The sequence below is a fragment of the Ostrinia nubilalis genome, chromosome 11 (genome assembly GCF_963855985.1).
Source record: "Ostrinia nubilalis chromosome 11, ilOstNubi1.1, whole genome shotgun sequence".
NCBI lineage: Eukaryota > Metazoa > Arthropoda > Insecta > Lepidoptera > Crambidae > Ostrinia > Ostrinia nubilalis.
The window spans coordinates 2,016,221-2,032,655 of record NC_087098.1 but is presented as its reverse complement, the minus strand read 5'-3'; the positions used below and the strand labels follow the sequence as shown (position 1 = coordinate 2,032,655).

Genomic DNA, 16,435 nt, shown 5'->3' with positions numbered 1-16,435 from the left:
AAATATTGAAATAGACTATTTACATTATAAACATGAGTATCTCGCACCGCAGAAAGTAAAAAATCGACTATACCAAAATAACATTACACACACAAAATTAAATATTCCTAATGATATGACTATGAGAGATAATATTAATAAGACACAAACATTGATAACAAATTATTTTCCTAAAATAGTGAAAAAGAATAACCAAAATAATGACATTGAGTTTTTTCGTTCCGGTGACAAAACTAACACTATTTCACCAAAATATAGCCAGCATCCTTAGCAAACAAGACCTATTTATGGTAACATTGGATGAACTAAACAATGAACTGAATGGTGTTGATTTTATTTGCCTTTCAGAGACATTTATCAAAAAAGGCTCTGAGAAAAATCTCAACATTAGTAACTTTAAAATGGTCGCTTCTTTTTGCAGAGGGGAACGACGTGGTGGCACTTGTATTTTAGTAAAAAATAATTTAGAGTACAAGACCTTAGACATAACTCAGGCATTACCATACACATTTGAATGTTGTGCAGTAGAGATTATACAATATAATCTTATAATTGTCTGCATATACAGAACTCCAAATTCTAAATTAGATATCTTTTTCCAACAGCTTCAGGCTCTTCTTAGCATGTTATCAAAAAAACGCAATAAGAAAATAATACTTTGCGGAGATTGGAATGTAGATATGTTGCAAAATAATAAACACAGCAAAGATTTAAAAAGTCTGTTGAGTAATTATAATATAAATAATCATATTAATTCTCCTACCCGTAAAAACGCTTGCTTAGACCTGATCACAAGTAATTTAAATGTTAACGTGACCTCAAAAATACATTGTTTATGTTTGTCGGATCATGAAACGGGGCAAAGTATAACCTTTGAACTTGACACAGACCCTAAATATAAAAAAAAGATAAAGTTTTGGTTTGAATATAGGCGTGATATGTGCAAGGAGAACGTAAAAAAATTTATCGACTGTATATCTGCACTATCATTTATGGAAGTTATTCAGGAAAGTGATATTAACAAAGCATTTAAGTACTTCCATGATATCATCATCCTATTTTTTAATCTATGCTTTCCAATCATAAAAGTAAAGGTAAAAAATAAACCTTTGAAAAATAATTGGCTTACTAAAGGTTTGAAGCGTTGCTGTATTCATAAAAGACAGCTATACCTCAAATATCGATTATCCAAAGGAAATAAAAATATAACAAAAAAAAGATACTTAAACTACACTAGAATACTAAAAAAATGTATATGTTATAGTCAAACCTCGAAGTTCCGGCACTCCTAGGTTTGACTAGTCAATCCTCAGGTCTGACTAGAAGTCTTAGTCAAAGCCCAAACATTTCGGCCTTTGACTAAATAATGTTAGTCAAACCTAGGAGTAACTAATTTGGTCAGGCAAAGGTCGAAACTCAATTTAATGAAATCGGGGTTTGACTAGTCAAACCTCAATTAAGATTTTAAACTAAACTATACTTCATTCTGATCTTGAACTTATTGCATAGGCGTTACGGTCGGTTTTCACGCGCACGCGCAGCTGTCTCTTTAGGTGAAGGTACGATACAATACGAGTAACTAAACTTATTTACTGAGGTTGTTTGTCAGTGTTTCTAGATAGATCTTGAAATTACTAATTTTTAGGGTTCTGTTACCTTGTATGGGAGCCCCCCATAAATACATATTTATTTTATTTTAATTTTATGATTTATTTTTAAAATAGATATGCAACTAAATATTATGTGAATATTTCAAGGGTTCACCTATTTACGTTTTAATATCGAGTAGAAAACTGCAACAAGTCACGTTTGCTGTATGGGAGCCCCTCTTAAATATTTAGAAAGAAAGAAATAAATAAAAATATTTATTCAATGCAAGTAGGTACACAGCAAGATAATAACTAAAACTATTTATTTTTAAGGTGAAAAAAAACTAAATATTTTGAGAATGATTCATGAGATACGAGCTTGGTGACAGACAACCTTTAGCGAAGTCTACTATGACTTCGCTAAAGGTTGTCGCTAAGGGTCGCGTTTTAACTCTTATCCTTTAATTTAAGGTACAACAACAAAGTCTCACGGAACCCTTCGTGAGCGAATCCGACTCGCACTTGGCCGGTTTTCTATTTGCCGTCTACTTTTGACCGAGTCTGCCAGTCGTTTCTAGGATTGACTAGGCAAAGCCCGAAACAGATTATTTTAGTTTCGACGTTTGACTGAACAATTTAGGCACTTCTAGGTTTGACTTAGTCAAAGGCCGAAATAAGAATTCACTTCGGGGTTTGCCTGAAGGCCTTGGTCAAACCTAGGATAGACCAGTCATTCCGCGAAGAGACTGCATATCGACCTTTGACTATGACATATACATCAAGCACAAAAAAATACAAATACACATTATATTGCTAATTCAAAAAACGTTTGCAAAACATCATGGGATGTCCTAAAAAAATACACACAAAATACAGACTTTAGAAAAGACATTCAAAATATAAAACTTGACAATAATAAATTAATTGACAATCCTAAAGATATATGTGACGAATTTAATAAATATTATATAGAATTGACGAAAAATAATAAAAATGACAGGGAAACGCAACTCAAACAAGCATTAAACAATATACCATTTCACCCTAATACCATATTTTTAACTCCTGTTAATGAAAATGATATATTTAAGATAATAAAAGGTCTAAGAAACACTAATTCTGCAGGTTACGACAACATCAACACAGAAATCATAAAAAAATGTGCTGAATTTGTATCGATCCCCTTAGCCTATTTAGTAAATCTTTCTCTCGAACAGGGTCGGTTTCCGGTAGAACTAAAACGATCCATTGTGAAACCCCTTTACAAGAATGGTGCTGATGATGAGCTAGGTAATTACCGACCCATTACCTTGATACCTATATTGTCTAAAATATTTGAAAAGGTTATGCATAATAAGATAACAACATTCATTTCATCTGAAAAGCTATTAAAGGATGAACAGTTTGGGTTCCGTAAGAATAGCTCAACGACGCTTGCTTGTTTTCATTTGATAAGGGAAGTAACACAAAATCTAAATGACGCAATGCACACATTAGCCATATTTTTAGACATGAGCAAAGCTTTTGATTTTGTCTCTCATAAGCTGCTACTTAACAAACTGGATAGATATGGTATAAGGGGAAACGCTCTATCCTGGATAGAAAGCTATCTAACGGACCGTCAACAGTGCGTAGAAATCACAAGAATATCTGAGAATGTTAAGAAAACATACTCATCTTCATACTGCTATAATAGATGCGGTGTTCCCCAGGGTAGCGTATTAGGACCGTTGTTATTTCTTTTGTACATTAATGACTTGCCAAATGTCACTAACCAACGATGTTTACTTTTTGCCGACGATACCACTCTTACCGTTAAATGTAAAAATAAAGAAGAGTTAGATCGTATTGCAAGTACTGAATTATGTAAAATAATAAAATGGCTTGAATGTAATAATTTGAATCTTAATGTTAATAAAACCAAATATATTAAATTTGAAGCAAAATTCAACAATGACATAAAACTACTTGACATATATTGTGACAATCGTAAAATAGAACATATAAATTCGACAAAGTTTTTAGGATTAAAAATAGATCAATTTTGTAATTGGAAAGACCATATTGACTATATAGTTAGCAAAATTGACAGATTTGTTTACGCCCTCCGCAGAGTTAGACAAGTAGCATCTAAAGATGCAGCAGTCATGGCTTATCATGGATATGTGGGATCTGTGCTACGATATGGTCTCATATTATGGGGAAACTCTGTGGATATGCCAAGAGCTTTTAAAGTGCAAAAGAAATGTATTCGATCAATCTGTGGGGTACATTATTTGGATAGTTGTAAACCTCTATTCAAGGCTCTAAACATTTTGCCACTTCCCTGCCTATATATATTGGAAATTTCGATTTTTGTTAAAAGATACATTCATCTCTTCGATAAAAACAAAGACTTTGATAGGTACAGAGGCAGGAAAACTGAAAATTTGAGAATTCCTCCACAAAGATTGACCCTCTACTCAAGGAATGTGTATTGTATGGCAATAAAAATATTTAATAAATTACCCGAAGATATTAAAACATTGACATTTACTAAATTTAGAAATAATTTATTAGAATTCTTAAAACAAAAGATGTATTACACAGTCAATGAATTCCTGACAGAAAAATCTTTTTGACATTTTGTACTTGACATCTAAAAATTTCTTAAAATATGACATTGTGTATCATTGACATTGTATGAATCTAATGTAATAATATGTTTGTGCTATTTCAATAATTCATAATCATTTTCTGACATTTGCATGACATTCAATTAATAATGATACTACTTTTTAATATTAAAAACATAACCGTATTTTTTGTAATATTTGCACATCGTATGTACGATAGAATATGTTGGAAACTTCTCTTTTTAAAACCATTTGTAACCGTATTCTGGCAAATAAATGATTTATTATTATTTATTATTATTATTATTGTACGCTTTGGAGCTCACGGGTCAAAAGTGGCCCGGTCCTTTATAAGGCTTGCGTGGGGATACAGATCCAACACGTAGAGGCCGTTTTAAGCGCAAAATAATCGACAAAAGTGAAAGTGGTGCACATGCTGGATCTAGTCTCTGACTATATCATGGGATGTAGCCAGAGACCATCCCCAGCCTGTGCACAGGAGCTATTGCAGTTATTGGAGAATGGACTAGGGTTATGGATGAAGGATGGATGGACTGGTTACTGGGCTATGGATGGAGACTACGGGACACCTGCCTGGTTCATAGTCTCGGACTGAAAAAATGGCAGGCGGTGACTAGCCAGCGACTAAATGGGCCCCCCCTGGCGTCATGGGTCGTATAGACCGGACTGAGGGGCAACATTGGCGTCTGCCAGCTCAGGGGTGTAGAGAGGTGTGCTGCGCTTTCTCCGAAGTTACTCGCGGCGTTATGCCCTTTAACACTTCCACCCCTGGAGCATATAGCTCTAGCGACTCCACTCTGGCCGGCCGGTTAAGGCAAGCCAGAGGTGAAAGTCCTGCAGACCCTCTCGGATTCCACTTCGGCAAGCCGAAGACGAGGGTCTTGACCGACTCTCGGGAGCACTCGGATTAACAACTGGCCCCGTGGTGTCGCTACTCACCAACAGCTCGCCACAAAGCTGCCCTGCGGGGCTTATTATTATTATTATTACTGAATAGTTAGTTCATCATGGATATAACCAGACGACGGGTTCATCTAGCTAGTTCCAGATTGGTCTAGAGGAAAATTTACGAGACGCGCGCGCATGCTACGTCAGACATACAATGCAGGCGCATATAAAAAAACTTAGATCTGCAATCGCACCATAGATGGTAAACTTCTTCTTCTTTGCCTGGCCCATTCCCATTTTATAAATAGATGATAGATGGTAAACGATGGAGTATTTAAAATTTTAAACACAATATTTTATGTAAACTGGGAAAAATATAAAAGTTAAGAGTGCTAGCCTCGTTTCAACTGTGGAATTTGTAGTTAAAATTAGACGAATATTAATTTATCAACTAAATAATCACTTTTTACAATTAATAGTAAATAAAAATATGAATTCAATGTAGATATTGTTTTATTTCCTTCCCATTGCAGCGACAATGGTTCAACAGTTAATAATAAACGTTTTATCATTTATAAAGAGCTCAAATGCTCTAAAGGTCATACAGGAAATTCACAATGATACTCGAAATTACGATTTTCTAACAATATTGACACGATATGCTAAATGATCTTGCTGAAGTTTACCTAATAAAGACTCACAGTATAATATTATTACAACAAAGTACTATTTATGAAAAACATAGTATGAAAAACTACCATATCGTCAGTTGCAGGTTCACTTGGGGTAACTGACAAAATACAGTTTTTCAGTAGAGCCGTTTAAAGTTTTTTTTCGTCTTAAATCGGACATAACTTTTTTCCTATTTAACCTTTTTTGGATCTGTTTTTACAGAAATGCTTAGAATTCTACGCGGTTTTAGATTAAATAAAAAGAATTATCTAATATGTCTTAGTTAAGGAAATAAATTGCAGTTACACCAATGTATTTTTGTACTTTTGACAGTTACACTAATTTTACACCATACTTTTGGAAAAAACATAGGTCAAATTGGTGTAAGTACTGCCCATATTAAAATAATTTGATGTTTTTGCTGGGTTTTGTTTACTTAGTTGCTGTATAATTTAAGTAAAAGTATTAAAAAATAAGAGAATTCATGAAAAAAATAACATTTTGTCGTTTTCTTTGTTTTTTATTTTATTTTATTAGAAGTAACTTTTATTTTATTCATTAAAAAATGTTAAAAAAGCCATGGGAATCAAGAATATATGTGTATTTAATTTTTTTAAGACATAAATATTGAAATAACTACAGTGTTACTGTGAAACTAAGTAATTTCAATATTTTTTGAAGCTTTGACTTACCAATACCGTATTTAGCTCTACAGGGCAACTTAAACTGAAAACAAAATGGATTTAATTTCCCACCTCTTTAAAGCAATGTTGAATTAAGGTCATGAGTACTACAACAGTAAAAGTAACAGAGTAACAACAGGTTAATGTTAGCAACGCGCAGTGACGCCTAGTTGGCTGTATAGTTGCTCAATTTCAATTTTTTTTTTGTTGAGCTAACTTTAACTTGTTTAACTGATACTGCTGGTATAATAATAATGTAATATGCCTTAAAACTTTCTAAATTCCTATTTTATTTCATGTTATAAACCTTAGCAAATCAGTGTAATTGCAAAGTTTTGTAGCAAAATTTTTACATTATTACAGATACACCAATTCAACCTGGTAAAATTATTACAATGTCAGTTACACCAAAATTTTGAAGGAAATCTGAAAAGTTCACACCTGAAAATGTCCGTGTAATTGTAATTTTTTTAAAGCTAGATTTTTTTTACGTATACCATTCGAAAGAGCAGAAAAAACTAAGAAAAACTGTATATTTAACTCAAAAACCGTATTTTGTCAGTTACCCCAAGTGAACCTGCAACTGACGATATTACGAAAATTCTTTCAAAGTTTTTACCCATGAAAAGCCTAAAGCGGTCAAAGGGATACTTTAAAACTGCAGCAAAAACAATATTAAACATTTCTCGTGTAAAATTCGACCCAGTTCAACATCACAGTATAAACTTAAAATACTTGTGCAAAATAACATCGTCAAGAAGCACTTGTCCAGAGATTTTCCCAATTAGTCCGTACATGAGGGCGAGAATCGAGATCAACACTTTTCAGATAAAGGCCCGAAATCTTCCATCAAACGGGCCGTTTACTTAACTGTACATCAATCACTTTGTAAGGTCTAAGAAAATCTTTATGTAATATAAATTCCGCGTGTGACGGATCCCTAAAACCTACCCTTACGCTTCGGGGCTTTGAGAATTCAGCATTCACTTAAAGCTACTCGTAACTTATACGTTAGTGAGGCCGTAAAGCAATACTTAGAATCGAAGCTGAATAATCGAGTTAGGAAAATTTCGTATCTTATTTCTATTTCGTTTTTAGCATAGAATTAAGATGTTTACCAGTCTCGTAATTTGATTCTAAAAAATATTCGCAAATACAACGCTTTTCTCGAGAGGGCTCAGATAGGTTTATTTCGTCTGAATACACTATTTTTAAACTTCAAGTAGGTTATGTAACGGAGAAATAATGTTGTTTATCACAGTATACAGTTATCTGCGTGTAGGTGTTACGAGAACGTCCTATGTTTTGAAGGGCAGAAGACCGACCTTCATGATCCGACCAGGGTTTAGAGCTCATGTAATTTAAACTTTCCTTAATCTACGTATCTACAACAGTTACTTTTACCTCCCTATTGTTACACTTATCATCAAGCTAAAAACTGACATTTAACTTAGTTGTTTTGGGTGCTATTTGTACCTATATCTCTTGACAGAAAAATCCATCATTTCAATACAAGATACTGTAAAAAACATAACCCTCCTTCTGGCGGAGTCGGGTAAAATAAAACTTAATTTATAACAAAGCTAAACGATCGCGAAGTCGAATCTATAACCGTAAACGAACGTCACTTTGTCTACGCAATAGCGAAAAATCACAACGATTACAGTCTTAGCAACAATCACATGTAGACCAAAACATGGCGTGATTACGTGGATGACACATCAACCGCACAGTGCAATACTTGCCCAATGTGAGTGCGCCTTTATCGTGCGCACGAGTTTCCTAAACGTTAATAACCGTCTGTAATTAGAATGTGCCGTGATAAGCGCCCGTGTGTGCCTGAACGAATTCGCAGGGTGATGAAAGTCATTCACATTTAGAGCAATAAAATCCGATATAATTTTAATTACTGTTTAGGATTTGAAAAAAAAAGATCCTGGCTATACAGGAGTTGCAGCGGTGGGAACGAGAGATGGCAATAGTCTCGTGATCTTGAAAAAGAACTAGGTTTTTACATCAATCATTCCGTCTATCCCCTTTGAGTTATGGAAAATAGAGTGTATTGATTTACACAAAATAAGTTTCGGCACGCCCCATAGGCTATTGAAGTCTCGAATTTTTTTTTATCTATTAAAAATTATGGTGTTTATAGACTTCGTCATATTCCATTCCATACAAAGAGATAAATTCAAATTATGGTTTAATATCGGAGAAGAATAATACACTTGATTTGAAATTAGATTAAATCACAGAAGCATTCGTTATGGAAAATAGAGTGTATTGATTTACACAAAATAAGTTTCGGCACGCCCCATAGGCTATTGAAGTCTCGAATTTTTTTTTATCTATTAAAAATTATGGTGTTTATAGACTTCGTCATATTCCATTCCATACAAAGAGATAAATTCAAATTATGGTTTAATATCGGAGAAGAATAATACACTTGATTTGAAATTAGATTAAATCACAGAAGAATTCATTTGTTAAAGAAAAAATATTAGTAAAATTGAACCTGAAATTATGTTGTTTAAAAAAATGTGATTGAGAGACATGTTCATTCAGTGCTAAAGCTTGTTAAATAGATTTACAAAATTAATACCAAATTAATATAAATTGTTACTAATGATATTTTATTGCTCAATCAATCAAATGTATTATGGATTGATGTCAGTTTGTAATAAAATGTTTCTTTCTAATTGGAAATTTTATTTCGTATAATCTGCAATATTTCAAAGTCTAGAAATTATTTCGGAACTGGGGCATAGAAGAAGCTATCATTATCATCAGTTAATGCATAATCAGTAATCAGTTGCAGAACACGTGTAAAAATGATCACGCAATCATTTACAGCTCGTAATTTATACCAAAACTTTCGTTTCAGTTCGGAGAAATTGTAAGAACTATAGAAAATACTTGCCTAGAAAAACTAGAAATATACTATTGTAAATGCGAAAGTTTGTGTATTATAAAAATATTTGTTACTTTTTTACGCAAAAACTGTTGAACGGATTTTTATGAAATTTTACAGTGTTATTGTTTATACGTCAGAATAATAATCCCAACTAATATTATAAATGCGAAAGTAACTCTGTCTGTCTGTCTGTCTGTTACGCTTTCCCGCTTAAACCTCGCAACCGATTTTGATGAAATTTGGCATAGAGATAGTTTGAGTCCCGGGAAAGAACATAGGATAGTTTTTATCCCGGTTTTTGAAACAGGGACGCGCGCGATAAAGTTTTTCTGTGACAGACAAAATTCCACGCGGGCGAAGCCGCGGGCGGAAAGCTAGTGCTCTATAATTTATAACGATCTGTGACAGACAAGCTAATTTTCGCGCGGGCGAAGCCGTAGGCAAAAGCTAGTTCTGACATAAAAGACGCGTCACGCAGATTCTCGACTGACAAATTAATGAAAAGGGCATTCACACTAAACCTTTCGCGACCTTTTTACGGAAAATACCGGTTTTATTTTAACTGTTGGGTGTCCTTCATTAATATTTTACAAGCACACAAAAATCCAAAATTTCACGCGAAATAACATGAAAAGATAGCCACTTTAATTTCAGACAACATTTTCGTTAATGAATAGTTTATTACAGGCTGGAAATCTACCTGGTCGGCGAAGGTTAATTGCGTAGTAAAGAAATTAAAAACCTATAAGTACTGAAAATAACGGTAAGACAGGGTCGTAGACTAAAGACTTTTAGTCTGCCGATATTTGGTCGGCATCCAATTGGTATGAAGAATCGTGTAATGTGCGCACTTCCATACACGTTCATACTGATTAAGAACAGCCCGATTCAACTATCGGCCGACTGAAAATCTGTAGTTTGTGGGGTGTCTTGTGTTGCTATGAAGGCAAAATTAATAAATATGGTCTTTTCCAATATCGTTTGTATAGCAAATGCATATAAAATGGAAATTCAGATGCGCAGTGCATCCAGTTTTATCGGTTGCGTTGAGTTAGTTACATAAAGCCGATCTAAATATCGCCAGATGACTCAGTATGATAATGAGTCGGCCATCACGCGATAATTACGTTTCCTTCAAGGCAGAGACACACCTATTATGTTACACCTAAAGTCTATAATTCTATCTTCATTTTCGCATCAGACGAGATCAGAAACGTAACCTATAGTGTTAGAAGTCAAAGATAGGTGATATTTTATCGTTAGAAACGAAATCGCACATCTTATACGAATTTCTTTAAATTCAAATGCGAATAAGAAATCTAATTTGTACCTATATATGACAAACTTATTCGAAAAGAATCATACAATACATGAGTATAACCATTAGTTTTATTATAGAGTTAAGCAAGAACGGCAAATAAGTCAAAGAATAATCCCTTATGCGTGCGTGCCGCATTACTATACAAAATAATCTTGCATTGCGAGATAAATAAAACATCACTGAAACTTTATAAGAGTGCTATAAGTGTTCTATGCGGCTTTTTCACCTTGTTTTAGAGCCGAAAGCTGAATAGTATCACTAATTTTCACATGAAGTCTTTCACTTTTTAGCTCCTGCTGAATTTGAACACGTTTCATAATGGTTAAATTTTATCCGGATGAAGTATGATGACGGTTTTTTAGACATTAATTTCAGGATTAGCACTATACGTATAAAAAGTTTAGAGCAAGTTAGATTGTGACCAAAAAATAATAAAAAATTTAAATTTCCAATTCACAAAGCTCACAAAGCAATATTTCTTGTCTACACTAATATTATAAAAGCAGACTGGAAAGATTTCATTGTTTTTTGTATAGAATAGGCCGAATAACTACTCGACCGATTTGAAAAATTATTTCACTATTAGAATCCTACATTATTTCTCATGAACATGCGTTAAACTAGTGTGTCATAGAATTTATAAATAAATATTTTCATGTTCATAAATTGAAAACAGCAGCGAAAGGAAATATTATGGGAGCAGTGTGCAACGTTGTTCAGCTAAATCCCCGTCAAGGCCGAATCGCGGCGATTTAGCGTCTGCTATACGTCAAGCTCGAAAATGCATTAGATAAACAGAATGCAAACCGTGTTTACACTTACTTGAATAGCGCTTGGAAGTCGAGGTTATTAATTAAATAAAATATCCTTGGACATTTTACACTGCGCCTCTAGTCCCAAACTAAGCAAAGCTTGTCAAGGTTATAGGTTGTCTGGTAGAGGATGCTTTTTAGTTAGAAAGCCTATAAAAACCTAGTTTTAGACGTTTGAAGGATAAAAATTCTGTGATTTTCAAGTTTCGTTTTATTAATAAAACAAATAAGGATGCACCAACGCCTCCTGTCTGACTCGTAGTCAATATTTTAAGTGTGAAGAAAATAAATACGTTTTATTTAGTTCCAAAGTTAATTTTAACTAGGATCTAAAAATCTGGAACATTATGAGCCTTTCACCTAAATGCTTATGACCTCGGAAATACGCGCAAGATTCACGGATTATAACATCGTGCACCGAGTCTCAGTTAATTTAAGGTAAATAAATTTGAAATAAATGTTTTTTTCTAAAACACGTTTTCTTCAAGCCTAGGTCAAGTATCGAACCCAATACCTATCATCATCAAGTCGCTGACGCAAACGCGTTGAGAGTGCACATTGCACCCAAAGGCGCTGAAAAACTGTATAAATATCGTACCTATACACTTTTACCTACTTTATAATATAGCAAGTTTAACAAGAAAAGAAACATTTTGTGGATTCGCGAAAATTTTCTCACGAATTCTCGGAAACGGAGTCTACGAAACTTCAGGCATCTACCTTCACTTTGCCTACTGAAGTCTATGTTTAATTTATTTGCGTGTTCTAAGATAAACCTAACAGTTTGCGTTTCGATAAGGTTTCTCAGCTACACCCACCTAAAGGTCATACAAGTGTCATACAAGAATCCAAGTGGCAGCGCTATCGCGAGATGTTGCCGTGCATCTCATCAGATTCCAAGTAGAACGCACTACAGCATAAATTACCGGTGGCAGTTTAACTCAATTATCTTTTGTTGCCTGTACGTGAACGGCGAAAACAATCTAAAATTGCGGAGTGAAACGAGAATGACAACTTAGTTACCGGTTCTAAATTCCTATTCAGCGCTAGCAATTGCTGGTTTGTTGTTCCAGCGTGTCACGTACGGACCACGGAGCGCATTGTTCGCGGAGCGCGGCCCAGCGCGGGCGCTCGCGGCGAGCCCGCGTGACGTCACCAGCGCCCTGCCAAATGGGTTACCAACGTCATCCGCCCCACCCGCACCCGGCACCACGCGTGCACTCTTCCCTCCGACTAGACAGCGGCAAGGTCACTGCGCCACGCGCGAAATCACGCCGGCATCCCGACACCGCACTCTTACATAAAATAAAAATACACTAACCTGTTCTTTTCCAACTCGTTATGAGTCGTCCTGGAACAAAAAACATACATTGTAACCGCACTGATTGTCACGTAAACTTCACTGCACTTCACTGCACTAAACACCGGCCGCACTGACTCACCTGCTGCCCTGGGATTTCTTCGTCTTCGGACGCCGTCCGCCCGACCGGGACTCTTCGCAGCCCGGCAAACTCGACGCGTATCCGTGCTCCGCTTCTGCAACAAAGATCACTGCCATACCGTCAAAATCAGCTGATTATGGCACGGCAAAAATAGACGGGAGCCATGTTGACGTGTGCGTGAAGTGCACTCGATTGACAATTCAAACAAAGAAAATCCAATTCACCTCTATCGCGCCTTTCGAGGAATTCAGCAGCTTGAATCAAGTCAGCAATACTCATATTTATGGTATCCTGGGTAATCACAGGTATTCACGAACGTCACACGACTTTATTCGATTAAAACTATAAATAAAAGTATCCGAAACCGCTCCGGAGCTCACGACTGCGTTTGCCGATGTCAAAAGCACACTAGCGAGTCGGACGCGCGGCGGTGTATGCCGCTTCGTGATTAGTCGGCGCCGCTCGGGAGCGCTCGGCGGGCCAATCGCGGCAGCGCAATGCCCACAATAAAATACCTGGGTCAATCACGTGAACTTTGTGTTTCCAAACAAAACATTTTTTTTCTATGCGCTCTGTTGTGGCGTGGGATATCGAACAAGTTTTATTTTGTTGAATAATTTGTGCAGCTCGCATTGGAGTGCACTCGCGATATTGCATACAATATCAGCAGGAATACATCAATGCTTCCAATTACGCCAAGCCCGATATTTCAGCACTAAATTCATATAAGCGCCTATTCAAATGCATTACGCGCTCGCAAAAGTTTTGAAAGTTACAAAAACTTATTGTATTCATAAAATCTGTGAAGGAAATAAAAATGTGAATACATTTGAGAAACACTTTTAATGTTTAAAATGTCTAAACAAGTTTTTAGAGTTTCATTGAGTATTTTCAACATGTGAAGGCGAGCAAACAAAACTGGCAATAGATGTTTCCTTGGTTCCTGAAATAGAAACAAAACAGCATTCTAATAGGGTTCCTATTCCCTGAACTAAAATTCTAATTTAAAAACCACTAGGAAATTGGGACTAATAAAAAGATAACAAACTTTTCAAATAACCTCACTTTAAGAGGAAAATTTAATTAAAAAAAAAGGTTTTAAAACCTTTTTTGGGAAGTTTTTCCATGACTTTCTTGCAACTTCTAATTTTTTAATGTAAATTCCTAAACTCTTATTATAGGGATCATGCATGTACTCACAGTGAGGATCCGGACTTTTCTGTAGTACTGGCTGAACACTCGAACCATGCAGCAGAGGAAATTGCAGAGGAGATGTGGCTTGAACTCACATGTGGTCTCACTTATATCCACACAATTGTTCAGTAATAATGGGAAGCCCATAATGAAATTGAATATTAGACACCATTCATCCTGAAAATAAAAAGGACAATTAATTTTGTCTCTCACAGGCTTTTGGTATTTTCTAGTGAATTATTGTAACCAAAATTCATGTAATTTGATTTTTTATAGCATTTACCATGTATCATTTTTGATACTATAATAATAATATGTTAAAACTTTGTAATTGCTGAATGGATTTTGATGTAACTCTTTTATTAACTTGAATTTTATTAATTTACATTACTAACATGTATCAAGCAAGCTACATTGATATGATTTCAATGCATGCACTTTTATTTAAAACTGATTTCTAGTTACAATTTAAAAGATTTTGCAAATTGAATTTGTTTTGTTTACATACCTCATGTGCTAGTAAGTTAAAATCAATATCCTTAAAACTTGGCAATGGAGGGTATGCGCCTTCATCTACCCTCTCATTGAATGTTTTAATAATGGCTTCCAATCTCGCACAGTTGTACAGTATGAAGGCAGCACCTAAAACAGAGAAAATAATTGAAAACTACTCAATAAATGATTAGAATAAGAATAAGAATACATTTATTTGCTTAAAACACGGTATATACAGATGTTACACAGAAAAATGTTCAGTCATGTTTTGCTTACACGAAGCATGCAAATATTAATTTTGGGCCAAAAATAGCAAATAAATTAGTGATTTATCATTGATGTTGAACAGACAAAAATAAGCAACATTTATGTTTTGATCTACTGAACTAATGCCCGTTTTCACCATCAATCCCTAATTTTTAAGTGGCTCCTATGGTAACAATTAACAGGAATTTTGTTTACATTCTTCTTCTTCCTCGGTCCCTCACTAATGAGGGACCGAGGAAGGATCGCGACCACAGATAGTGTTCCTCCACACACTGCGGTCATAAGCTATGTGGACCGCATTCCTCATCTTTGTTTACATAGGAGTCACTTAAAAATTAAGGATTGTTGCCCGTGCATAAGTCAAGTAAATGAAAACCTAATGACATTAATTTATTTGCTATGCTATTTTGCAATAAAATTTTGCTGACTTGTTCAAAAAACTTTGCATTTATATCAGGGCTAGTTTACCTTTACTAGATCCAGCCGCAGAACAATCGAAGTTAATTTTAACAGCACTGTTTGGTCGGCTTTGCAGCAATTCAAACACCACTGCAGACTCCCCAAGATGTGCGATGAACTCTTTCCATTTTGTGTCTGTCGATACTCGTACTCCGTACTTGTGTTGGGCTATTAGAGACATCTCTTCTTGACGAATCCTGGAACAGAGAAAAAGTAGGAATCAATACATTGTTTTTAATTCAAAATCATCATCTAAACAAGTCAAAAGTTCCAGTACATTATTATTAGTTTCTAGTGTATAAATAAGGGAATTATTACCTGATGAAATCATCAGCTTTTATATTGACTTCTTTAGCTCCTGTTTTTGCATTTAACACAACACCACACAACACTGCATGTCCTGTTTCACTTTTGAATGTTGATTTGGATGTCACAATAACACTCACACTATCAGTCCTTTCACTTGCTTTAGCATGTATTGAATACAGGTTATCTATTGATTTTGTTAGATATTTCAGACGCAAGGAAGTCAAACTATCGTCGTCACTATCACTATCCAAGCGAACTTTGTTCGTAGAGTCACTAATTCGCTTTATTAATTCATTATTATACTCCAACGCCTCTGCTAGACCAACAGGAATCGATTTCAGCCGATCTAAAAACATATGGACTCGGCCGTTGACGTTTGTTACTTTAGCGACTTCCAAACGCCAATTTTTCGACTCAGTAATTAGGTCTGTAGCTTCTTTCCCGATGCAGCTCATTAAGTTTCCATCTGCGTCTACTTGTAAACCCTGGAGATCAATATATTCGTGCCATGATTTTAGTGTGTCTGGAAAACTGAAGTCGCCTTGAGTCTGAAGATTCTCCGAGTGTTTTTTCACTAATAAATTCCTAGCTAACTTAGGTTTTTTTGTCAGGAACTGGAACACGTCGTCGGTAAATGCATCTAAAACGTTTTCGACCATCATCATGATGTTTTTCCTTATTTTTTCACCGAAAATTCACAAAACAAACACGCGCTCCAATTAACTTTGACATTTACTGACTGACAGATTATGAGATT

At 35.2% G+C, this 16,435-nt stretch overlaps 2 protein-coding genes across 3 annotated transcripts in view; both read right to left on the bottom strand.

Annotated features, from left to right (window-relative positions):
- The window catches only part of LOC135076061 (max dimerization protein 4-like), a 417,394-nt gene extending 404,006 nt beyond the window's left edge, over positions 1 to 13,388 (bottom strand). Inside the window, exons 1-3 of one of the 2 annotated variants that reach the window (XM_063970517.1) lie at positions 13,179 to 13,388; positions 12,955 to 13,048; positions 12,834 to 12,863 (exon numbers count right to left, since the gene is read on the bottom strand). In XM_063970517.1, coding sequence (XP_063826587.1) covers positions 12,834 to 12,863; positions 12,955 to 13,048; positions 13,179 to 13,233 — 179 coding nt within the window. In that variant the 5' untranslated portion in view covers positions 13,234 to 13,388. Of the gene's footprint in view, positions 1 to 12,833; positions 12,864 to 12,954; positions 13,064 to 13,178 lie in introns of both variants that reach the window. The other variant, XM_063970516.1, reaches the window with a different exon arrangement.
- Positions 13,389 to 13,711: 323 nt separating this feature from the next.
- LOC135076055 (DALR anticodon-binding domain-containing protein 3) lies at positions 13,712 to 16,417 on the bottom strand. Its single transcript, XM_063970507.1, has 5 exons — positions 15,688 to 16,417; positions 15,379 to 15,566; positions 14,657 to 14,790; positions 14,155 to 14,325; positions 13,712 to 13,897 (listed from the first exon to the last, which is right to left on the bottom strand). The coding sequence occupies exons 1-5, from the start codon at positions 16,341 to 16,343 to the stop codon at positions 13,727 to 13,729; spliced, it is 1,320 nt and encodes a 439-aa protein (XP_063826577.1). The 5' UTR covers positions 16,344 to 16,417; the 3' UTR covers positions 13,712 to 13,726.
- Positions 16,418 to 16,435: the final 18 nt, after the last annotated feature.